This window comes from Podarcis tiliguerta, assembly GCF_965153285.1.
Source record: "Podarcis tiliguerta genome assembly, chromosome: 3".
In the NCBI taxonomy this organism is placed as follows: domain Eukaryota; kingdom Metazoa; phylum Chordata; class Lepidosauria; order Squamata; family Lacertidae; genus Podarcis; species Podarcis tiliguerta.
The window spans coordinates 45469278-45481053 of NC_139536.1; the positions used below are offsets into that span (position 1 = coordinate 45469278).

Consider the following 11776-nt stretch of genomic DNA (forward strand, 5'->3'; position numbering starts at 1 on the left):
GTGCGCACTTACGCAGCTTGCTTGGCGGCTTTGTTGCTAGGCTACTGCCCGGCCCCCTTCAGTGCTGCTCTGCGGGCGGGAAAACAAATGGCCTCAGGATGAAGCCCTGGGACAGGGCAGTGACCTAAGAGACATGAATTGCAGTTCCATTTCGTGCGTCGCACAGGTTTGGAAGCCCTAATTTAGCCGTTAATATTCTGGTGCTTTCGAATAAATGGCAATAATATAATTCGGCAATCGAGTGAAAATCTTCAAAATTGCCACCATGTATTTTTTTTAAGTTTCAGTGTTAAAGCAGCGGCGTCTGCATTAGCAGGTGGGGCTTTTTTGAGGATGGAAGCAGACCAATTAAATTGACATTTGCAGCTGATTTTGGTAGCAAACGGACGGGACTGTCCTTACGCCACTTTGGCACCCGCCGTGCTTGCAATTGTGCTGCCCGTGAAATTCCAGTTTTTTTTAAAAAAAATCCTTCCTGGTGCGTGGTGAACTATGCGCGCTTTTCGAAGTCACGACAGGTCAGATTTTGTTAAGAGACGAGGAACAGAAGCGGAGAATTCGGGAGGCTCCGAAAGCGCAGCCTCCCTTTGTCGCGCAAGGGTTGCCTGCCGCCACCATCCGAGCAGGGATTCTGTAGGAGGTTTTAGCTTTGTAGTTGTCAGGTCACCTCCGTGAGTCGCGACAGAGACGAGGCCCCAAACGGCTGCAAAACGGAACAACTTTATTAATTCCTCCTGATTTAGCAGCAGCGCTGGCGGCTTCAGTTTGGACGCAGCGCCGCCTATGGTTGATCTAGCAACACAGGAGCCCAGACTCCCCATATTCTGACAGTTTAAGGGGGGCAAAGTGTCCAGCTGGTGGCTTGAGAGTTGCATTTCATCCCTGAGAAAAGCATTCTTGGACCCCAGGAACCGAGGAGTTCCGGGCTACACCTTGAAGGACCAATGATGGGGAAGTTCCTCTCACAAAAACAACTACTTCCCCAAGTCTGAGTAGATTTTCTCAATTCAGTCACAGCCTATTATTTCTAAAGGCTGAGAGTTACAAAAATCTTCCCTTTGTGTGTGAGTGAACTCTCTCCTCCCAAGCAGCAAAATGCTGAAGCAGATGGGTCCTTAAGCCTAAAGTCTGATCTAAATGATCACAATATGGGGTTTGGGACCAATTCTGCTCACCTCCCCAAGTCAGATTAAATAATGATTGTAGGGTGACCAATGCATCTGAACTGGATCTATCTGCTCTGCGGGTATCTTGGTGGTGAAGCTTGATTCCTGCTCTTTACTTCTAGTATTGTGAATGGGATTGTGGCATTTGAGGGAGGGGGAGCTTCTGACATAGGAGCCAACTCCTAGGGCCCAAAGTCCCTTCACCACCCCCAAATAAAATATTTGAGGGGGGCTGGCTCCCCCAAAGTTGATGGGTATTGCCATTCAAATAGTGTTGAGTGTGTGTGCTGCATCATGTGATTATCTCCCCCCCTCCATGTTTTATTCAAGTTTTCACCCTTGGCTGCTGCTGACCCTGTTCTGAGGCAGGTGCTGGACAGAATGGTCTTTTGGTCTAGTGACTGAAACCAAAGCAACCAGTGTCTTAATAATTTATCAGTTTCCTAAACTGATTGTAAACCCCACACACCTTTACATTCTACTAGTGGAACAGTAAGAAGTGCTGGCTCGTTTCCATGGGAACCAAGGAGCTGCACTTCTGAACTGTGTGGCTTTTTCACAGCATTGAGGTAAGAGTTGATCTTGAAAAGTATTGAATGATTATAATTAAAATTATATGTGGTCTATGCCACTTTTGAACTCCCAGGATATTATCTTTTTAGTTGGCATACATGTAGTTGCTTTGTTTAGGTTCTTCTTTTTATTTTGCTGTATGATTTTCTGTAGAAAATTGGTGGCTTGTTGATAATTTGCTGTCTGTGGGGCATAAATCTAAAGCAATATTGTTGATACTTAGTGGCTGGAGAAAATGCAGAGTGGGTAACTCTATAGACAAGCTCCCCTGTCTGGAAGAGGATGCCCTTCTGATCTTTTTTCCCTCATTGTCTTATAGAATGAGTTGCTCTGTCATGGTTTACATGAAAATAGCATCTCTCTGTTGCAATGAGTCCTATGTATTCCCATATAAATAACTCCTAGTGGTCAGAATAGGCCCAATTAATGTTTTACATTAAATCCTATAGCAATGATGAAGCTACCAAATTATATACCTTTTCATTTGATGGATTGGAGACCACTGGATGCCTCATGTAAGCTCCTCTGAGCTTTCTAAAGGAAGAATGAGACCTGTGCATTATTAAAAATTAGCTTCAACTTTTATATAGGTAAATAAATAAATAAATAAATATCCCAGGCGTATTTCATTTCCTTATTTAGGGAAGTGACCATAATTCATTGGCAGAGCACATGCATTGCAAACAGAAGATCCCATCTTCAATCCCCACACCCCCAGTTTAAAGGGTTAGGAATCAGGTGAGGGGAAAAATTTCTGCTCAAGACCCTGAAGAGTGGCTTCTACTCAGAACTGATAGTATGGGTGATAATACTCTGTCAGGATGTAAGGCATCTTCCTATGAATAGTAGTCATTCTCAGAGGAACCATGTTAAATTTATACAAGGAACAAAAACCTCAGGATAGATATGCTAGAATCTGGCCAGGTTTGGTGTTCTTCCCCCATTACCTTAGTGAAGATGGCAGATCCCTCTTCCAGTGTACAAAGTCATTGATTAAATCCTGACCAGCAAGAATATAGTGTAACCCAGGGGGTAATTTCTACCACTGATAACCCTCTTTTACTGCCCCCAGGAGCTGCCTACCATCTCCCCTAATTCCTGAAGCTACCACTTGTCACTAAAATCTAAACCCTTATAAAGGGGTCTGTGGCCATTCAGCCTTTGCCCCTCTTGATTTCCCCAATGTGCAGCTCATGCCTGAAGCTGCCAGTGCCAGAGGTGACCAGTGAGAGTAAGTTTGCAGTGTTAGTTTGGATTAAGTGTAGGGTTATGTTAAACCAATATTCTAGTATTTTGAGCTGCACACTTGCGATTTCTCCCCTTCTGCCTTTTTTTTTTAATACATACTCCATTTGAATAAACTGCTTAATTAGAGCTGAACACACTCAAGGCCTATGCTACTGATTGTTAATGTGCCTAGGAAAGTGGAGACGAGACGGGCTGAAGTTGCCAAGCCAGAGCTCTTGAGGAGACCACAGTAAGACCTTGATGATGCATAAGCAAGCAGTGGCAGCAGAGAGAAAGGACTAGGACAGATCCCTCAAGACTATTAGCCCACACTACAGGGTTGTTACTGGAGCAGGGACTTCCCTCTCATTACAGAATCTACCTGGAATATAACACTAACTTAATGCTTCTTGTTCATGTGAATTCAAGAGAAGTTCCTTGGCAATGGTAGATGATGACATTTTTAAAGAAAGAAAGCTCCTAGTCAAACTAACTCTATACTTATATTCCCTGAGCCAAGCTATGTATCATGGGGGGTGCTGTCTGGCAATGAATAGTCTGACATAACAAAGCAACTTCATCTATCTAGGTGAGTACTTCTTCTTGTGGCTGACAGCCTACCCCATAAGCAAGTCTACTGATTCATATTTGTTGTTGTTGTTTAGTCGTTTAGTCGTGTCCGACTCTTCGTGACCCCAAGGACCAGAGCACGCCAGGCACTCCTGTCTTCCACTGCCTCCCGCAGTTTGGTCAAACTCATGCTGGTAGCTTCGAGAACACTATCCAACCATCTCGTCCTCTGTCGTCCCCTTCTTCTTGTGCCCTCCATCTTTCCCAACATCAGGGTCTTTTCCACGGAGTCTTCTCTTCTCATGAGGTGGCCAAAGTATTGGAGCCTCAGCTTCACGATCTGTCCTTCCAATGAGCACTCAGGGCTTCTTTCCTTAAGAATGGATAGGTTTGATCTTCTTGCAGTCCATGGGACTCTCAAGAGTCTCCTCCAGCACCATAATTATACTATGCCTACTGTGAATGTGACAGCTAAAAAAGTTGCCAAGTACTGCTTTCAACAAAAAAGGTATATTTTAATTTACATAAATTTGAATTTCAGATTCACTTTAGGGTTTTCAATTAGAGTTTTTAAACTTCTGTTAATTTTTCAATAGTTATCATGCTCTGCTTAGTATTAAAACTTCCCAGCAGAGTGCAGCCTCATTTTTTGTGTGCCTATTGTATTGCCCTGAAAACTATTTTGGTAAGGGATCATGCTGAGCGGCAGTCTTCATGCTGAGAATGGCTTTTAGATAATGGAAGCTCCTTATATCCAAGTCATTGTATAACCTTTCTCAGATAGTAATAAGAATCTGAAGACGGCTAAGTAGCTAAATAAACTAGCCATTTCAAGTGCAGGTCTGTTGTGCTTTAACAATGCAGTATCAGTATGTGAAAAGATGCGCGGGTCTTTGAATTAATGCCATTGCTTTCACTGAAAATTCCTTGTTGCCATAGGAAACTACCTATACACCATGGAGTACCACCGACTACAGTATCTTTCAGTACTAGTTTAGTTGTAGTTGCAGTGGCTCAAAGAAAGCCTTGTTTTACTGCAGTTTAAGTGGCATTTTGCTATGCATGCAGCATAACATCTAGGAGCCTCATGCCCTCAGATTTCCCTCTTCTCCCAGTAAGTACTAATTTGATGGCACAAGGTTGTGCTAGGAGCTGGACTGCTGCTCTTAGCTGAAGCTCTCACCTGTGTCTGTCTCCATCTCGATCCTTCTCCAGGGCACAGGCACAGTAGCAACCACCAATTCTCTTGTATAAGCAAAGAAGGTAGGCAGGCTGGCCCACAGTTCCAAAGTCAAGGGCTGAGGTGTTCCATAGCATCATTCCATAAATCTTGCACTGGATGCTGGACAGGGCTGCTGGGCCAAACTACTACAGCTCTCAAGTTCCTTGGGAGTAAGTAGCACTGTTTTCAGGAAGATCTACTTATTGTGTGTGTTCAGGACTTGAGCAGAGTTTCTAAATAGAATAAAACAATCCATGAGGCTGGTAAATTGTTGTAGAAAAGAGTTTAACTACTGCACACATTTTCCTGTTCTGTTTTAGAAACCTAATTTCCATTAGTGCATGCAAGAACAAAATAAATGCCCTGTTCTGTTGACATTTGAACAGAGGACTGTTCTGTTTTGAGTGAGTCAGAATATTAACACCCTTGCTTTGATCTTAGTTGCACATACTCCATATGAATTAATGCACACTTGAATAAGCAAATGGCTCACATTTTTCATTTGAACTGTGCAGATTAATTCTGGCAACTATCTTTATTTTTTGGTGGGCAGGGGAGGGGGAATTACAGATATGTAAAATCTCTAGACAGTATGTATACATAGCACACTTGCTTAGAATAATTTCTAAAAGGTTTTGAAATATTAACAAATAGAACAACCACATTCAGGCTTTTTTCCTATCACCTAAATCTTGCCGACTAACAGGGTGTTATATAACTCATTGCTCACATGGCTGGCTGGGCTGCATGTCCTGGATAACATTTTCAACCTAGCTTTTAATTTAAGAAATGTACAAGACAAAGGAAGGAAATAATAAATTGCGTAGATAAATTTGTATTACTATTTGGTATCTAGATCTTTGGGGAGGTCCTTCTTATCTGCATGCTACATCTACCACTAGTACAATGTTGGCTATGCATAGTGTTTCGGGTCAGTGATGCACTGATAGGTCTCGAAAACTAGAAAAATATGGGCGCACTCTAGCAAAAATTAGGTACACCTTACTCCCTTAACTATTCCCAAGTGTATTTAAAATATTGAGGCTGCAGTTCTAACCCCCAACCATACTGCTGGTGTGTGTGTGTGTGTGTGTGTGTGTGTGTGTGTGTGTGTAGGATTCAGTGAATAGCCCTGCTCACTAGCCTCTGCCCACCACAGAGCTCCCCACTGTGGCCTCAGCAAGTATAGTGAGAGAGACATTGGTCCAGGGGGTGGCTCCCAAGTGGGGTGTTACAGGGTCTGGGTTGGGGCTGGAGCTGGGCTGGACCATGGATCCATTTTGTTGTAAGCCAGTTCAGCTCCTGGGCCCCATCTACTACTCTGGACTGGAGCTGATGCAGTTTTGAAAAGAAAAGAAAAGAAAATGCCCACCCCATCTTCGTTCTTATACAGAAAGAGCTGACAGGGCTATGGTTGTGCCTGCAGATCTGTGGCTCTGCATCTCCATGGCTCCCTTGAAGTACTGCTCTTCCCACTTAAGTCTTTTTTGATATAAACAAAATCAGTGTAGCTGAAACAACCTGGAGAAAGAATTTTTCAGGGTCACAGCACTGGGCTTGTTATCCCTTTCTTTTCTTTTGTCACTTCCACACAAGTAAAATATTTCTTAGTAAAAATAGCACAGTATCTCACCAGAAGATGGGAAACAGAAGCAGAAGCCATTGACTTGGTATGAACTTTCAGTAGTTTTATTAGTTTTGTCAAGCAAATAATTGAATCTGAAATTGATTCAATAAAAATTTGAGAAGTGAACACCACCTCCATTTGACATGTAAAAATGCCACAGAGACAGCATGTACCATTGGGTTATGGCAACATTTCAAAATAACATTTTTAATTTGTATGTAGCAATGTAAACTTCAAAAATAGTAAACTATAACCTTTGCCTCTTTCTTTGTACATATCACATAGTCTATCACAGATAGAAATTTAATGGCGAACCTAAATTGTAGAAGTAAACAGCTTGGTGCTTACAAGTTTTGTAAAAAGTGTTAGGTTTGATGTTAGTATCTTGTGTGTCTTTAAAAAAAACCACCCTCAAAGCAATGTAATAAAAGCAAGTGGCGATTCACCTCTTAGTCCCCTTTTGTATACATCATAAACTGTGTTCCCTGTAAGTGGCTGCTAGCTTTATTGTTGGTTTTTAAGCAAGGTTCTTACATGCAGGGCTTGATTCTTTTCACACTCACAGAAATACAGATCAGGAGGAGAGTCCCACCTGAAGACCCATGTAAGTGGGAAGCAAATCTGACCTAGCAAGAGACCTTGAAGTCCCCAAGTGTTCAGTACTCCCATTAATCAGTGGCTTGAAGCAGGCACTCATTGATTTCTTTGGGAGTTTCAAGAGCACTGTGTCTGCAGAAGAAACTTTTCATGTTGTAAAGACCAATGCAGAAGCAACTTGCAGTGTGACCTAATTCTACACAGACAATGGACTAGATTTCTGTAGAAGGCACTGTATTTTCCCTTGCATGAGAAAAAGCATGGATTGCAGTCATCATGCACAGTTACAAAGATTGGATGCACTACCCCAGAGAACTTTTCCTGCACAAACTCTATTGAGATGGATGGGAGTCATGCAAGACACCACGCAGGAAGAAGCCTGCCATGTTCTTGCACACCTGCTATTCACTTCAATGCGGCTTTCACAGGAAAAATTCCTGGCTAATGGTGCCCTGATACTCTTGACTGCTTTCACCTTCATGCTTTTGTGCAAAACTTAACATTTTATCCGGACTCTGCTCTGGCACCAAGGGCACTAATATTCACACAGCAATTCCCCCCTCCCCATTTTCTCCCCCACCCCCCCACCAAAAGATTTTCTTTTGGTTTATATGAAAACATTTATAGAGTACAGCTCTGTTTAAAAAATAAGCTTATGACATAGTATAGCATCTGTTTTTCTCTCTATATATATTATATATATTTGTAAATCACAGTGTGCGATGTGTCATTCAGTACTTAATGTTCAAATTATATGCCCTGCTTTTCATGATGATTGATCATTAAAACAATATACGCAATATAATTCATTTATACGTTACATTCATTTAAAAAGAATTCTGTTTTTGCCTTTTTAAATGAGTTCTCTCAAGTGAAATATATGATGTGAAACAGTGCAAGCAATTTGGACATGCTGAAACGTGATGCCTCAGACTCTATTATTATCAAAACTGTACATCTATGTACACTGTATTGAACATATGTGCTTTGCAAGAAAAGATCTGTGAATTATAGCATATAACGTTAAAGACTTTCCATAAAAAAACAACATTAATGTGAGAATGATGACATGGATGGGCGTGTTCTCCTGCTTTTATTTTGTAATCCTGAAACAATGTCTCCATTTCCTTCCGGTATCTCTTCTTTCTTTCGTACTTTGAGGCGAGTGAGGAGCTTTATCAACCACTCATCCCATTCCTCTGGTAAAAGCAGCAGCAGGAAGCCCAGGCCAATGATGACAATGGCAATTACGCGGACACTGTTGAATTCAATGTCACTCAAGTAGTGATCAACAACTGCATGAAACATTGAACTAATATCATTAAAGGGTACAAAGTATCACATACTCAACAGAACATCACATAACTAATAGCAAAGAGCCTGCATTTCAAGTCAGTTTCACAACTTTAAGGCCCCAAACATGCAACCAAACAACACTGATAAAACTAAACATTATCAGTGGTATTAAATATTGCAAAGGCCTGGATACAAAGAACTAGTTCATGCATGCTCAAGGGCATGTATTCTTGTAGGTACTCTTGCTGGTATAAAGCATTTCTCATTCATTTGCTTCTTGCATTTGGGTTAGATTATGCAAGCAGCGGCAGTTAATTTTTCCTCAAATCAAGTTCATACACGATGCAGGGTGAAATATAAATCCTAAAGAAATAAGTTGCCTAGAAGCCTGTTTGGTCTTCTCCTGTTGCATGTGGTTTAGATACCTTGTTTCAAAACATTTGAGAGGATTGCTTTATGGGTATAGTGCTCCTCTTCTCTGTTTGGAGCACACTGGGGTTATGGAGGCTAATTTGTGACAGGGCCTAATTTGTGACAGAAGGGTTTTCTGATAGAGATGATCACACTTCCAGAAACCTCAATCAATTAAGCTTGAATGTCATTAGGTGCTAAAGAATATTGCAGAAATAGCACGGTCATAAGCTCCTGCCAACCTAGCAGTTCGAAAGCATGTCAAGTGCAAGTAGATAAATAGGTACCGCTCCTGCAGGAAGGTAAATGGTGTTTCCGTGCGCTGCTCTAGTTCACCAAAAGCGGCTTTGTCATGCTGGCACATGACCCGGAAGCTGCACGCCGGCTCCCTCGGCCAGTAAAGTTAGATGAGCACCGCAACCCCAGAGTCGTTCGCGACTGGACCTAATGGTCAGGGGTCCCTTTACCTTTTAAGCTCCAGCCAAAAGTACCTATCAGATACTGCTTTTTATCTCACTGAGGAGTCACCTTCTGCTTGTCCCGCTGCTTTCCCCCAGTAAACCTGCTGTTTACTGTTGAATCAGAGCAAACATCAATCAGTTTTCCTTTCTGGGTACGGGACAAGCTGAAGTGTGGATGAACCCTGAGTTTGATCTTACAGCTACTAGTAGTTTAGGATGGGTATTTTAAACTGCTTATTCCTTACAGATTCCCCCACTCAAAACTTGCATTCATACTCTCAAGGCTCATATTGTCTACTGAAATGGCTATCTTTTTGCATTTTTTTGAATATGATTAATGATTAATATATAATTAGGAATCGATTTACTTTTTCAAACCATCACTTTCACACCTGGCACCGAAATAAATGGGACATGCATAAAACCTCATTATTGTGCCAGTAGAAAATTAGAGATAAATGCTTGAAATCAATTTATTTTGACATTCTTAATTTGTTAATCTAAAGACAAATACTATAAAATTATATTACTTGCATATAGGAAGAATAAGAACTCTGTCGTTCTTTTGGTATAAACCAAGTATATGCTATACATACATGCACTTATAATTCAAATTCTTAAAAAGCATTCTTACCGACATTTACAGGTACACTTAGTACAATTCCAAGAGATATCAAGGTAGGATATGTAATAGCAATCCCAAAATTTAATAAAATATTGAATGCTGAAATAAGAAACAAAATTATTTCACTTTTGAGAGAGCAGTTGTAAAACCAATCCTCTTTAGTCATGCAGGTTTAATTAGTTCACTTTAAGCAGTCTCATTTATACCAGTGTGAACATTTGCTAGTAAAAAGTGTAAAGATTAAAATCTATCGAAATTCTCTGGATTTTGCCCTTATAAAGACGTTCCTCATGTCTAACTTCTTGTATAAAAAGGAAAAGTTCCAGCAGATATGCAATTTGATTTGGGGTGTTGAAAAAGATGACTGAAGGTGGAGATTAAAGTTAGGCAATAGGAAGTATTTCACATAGCACATTGTTACATTACAGAACTTACAGAAGCAAGGTGTTGTGAAGGCCATAAACTTAGATGTCTTTAAAAAGGGATTAGACACATTCATGGAGGATAAGGTTCTCAATAGCTGTATGGTACCTCAAGAATCGGAGCAGAATGCCTCAAAATATCAGTTGCTGAGGAACAACAGCAAGAGGGCGCTCCTGTCCTCCTGTGGGGCTTCTCTTAGGTGCATGGTTGGCCACTATGGGACACAGGATGCTATACTAGAAGAACCTTTGGCCTGATTCAGCAGGGTTCAATCCAGCCCAGTTGGCTATGCTGGTCTGGCAGGGGGTCAGAGGCACTGCTATTATTGGAAGATTATCAGAAACGCAGCATTCACTTACTCAATAATAGGACTGAAAATCCGCAAATGCTTCCCCAAGGAATGTCATCAAAAGAACTCCAGTATTCAACTTTGGTAAAGTAAAGGATGATAGGAATACAGGTAACAAAAAGTACATTGAAGACCGCTAACACTGACAAAAATAAGGCAGCTTCCCCAAATTTAGCACTCCCCAGGAGAAGCTTAAACAAAACCTGTAACACAGAAAGATAAACAGATTGAAAACCAGGTTTCTTCATCTATATTTGGTTTTAAAACCTTAATTCAAAGCATATAATTTCCTATTTAAATCATGTTTTCCCTGTGCTAACATCGTAGTGGATAGAGAATATACAGGTTGTGCCATCATGCAAAGGCAGGTTAGTGCTTTCTGTATTCTGTGAACGAGTAAGAAATAGCTATGAATGATGGGGCTTACTGCCACCATGGTTACAATGTCATCAGTGCTTCACTGGAGATGGGGCTGAAAACAGCTCAGTTTGGGAATGTGTTGGTGTCGTTAAGGATCTATATGATCTTATGCCAGCCTGAGAACAGGTATTTAATTACCTGCTATGGCAGCAATGTTAAGGGACACGGGTTGTGCTGTGGGTTAAACCACAGAGCCTAGGGCTTGCCAATCAGAAGTTCGGCGGTTCAAATCCCCGCGACGGGGTGAGCTTCCGTTGCTTGGTCCTGCTCCTGCCAACCTAGCAGTTCGAAAGCACATCAAAGTGCAAGTAGATAAATAGGTACCGCTCCGGCGGGAAGGTAAACGGCGTTTCCGTGTGCTGCTCTGGTTCGCCAGAAGCGGCTTAGTCATGCTGGCCACATGACCCGGAAGCTGTACGCCGGCTCCCTCGGCCAATAAAGTGAGATGAGAGCTGCAACCCCAGAGTCGGCCACGACTGGACCTAATGGTCAGGGATCCCTTTACCTTTATGGCAGCAATGTTAGGGAATGTTAGGGAACTGGTGGCAATCCTAATGGATTGGATCAATATTAAAATGCCCTTATTTCCCACTAACACCTATGGGATGTAAGTCATGTTTAACTGATTTTAAGGGGATCTAAATGCAAATAACATAAGACTGCATCCAACCTGATGAGTTTAAGACTTAGGGGTAATGAATACAAATTGTTTTTAGGTTCTTCCAAGGAACTTGCAAATTATCTTACATGGTCTTGTGTATGTGTCTGCACCACTGCAACTAACATGTAGCAACTTTCTAGCTAGGATG

General features: G+C 41.5%; 1 protein-coding gene and 1 long non-coding RNA gene across 5 annotated transcripts in view; one reads left to right on the plus strand and one right to left on the minus strand.

The window, feature by feature from the left end:
• The first annotated feature begins 19 nt into the window (after nt 1–19).
• On the plus strand, nt 20–7052 carry LOC310674584. The gene is made up of 3 exons (XR_014509655.1): nt 20–166; nt 1652–1735; nt 6951–7052. It is a non-coding gene; the product is annotated as an uncharacterized lncRNA (long non-coding RNA).
• SLC35F3 (solute carrier family 35 member F3) overlaps nt 6426–11776 on the minus strand; it is a 97255-nt gene continuing 91904 nt past the window's right edge. For all 4 annotated transcript variants that reach the window (XM_083433912.1, XM_083433911.1, XM_083433913.1 and 1 more), the window contains 3 exons: nt 10558–10750; nt 9785–9874; nt 6426–8277 (listed from right to left, as the gene is read on the minus strand). In XM_083433912.1, the coding sequence (XP_083290038.1) occupies nt 8033–8277; nt 9785–9874; nt 10558–10750 (528 nt within the window). In that variant the 3' untranslated portion in view covers nt 6426–8032. The remainder of the gene's footprint in view (nt 8278–9784; nt 9875–10557; nt 10751–11776) is intronic.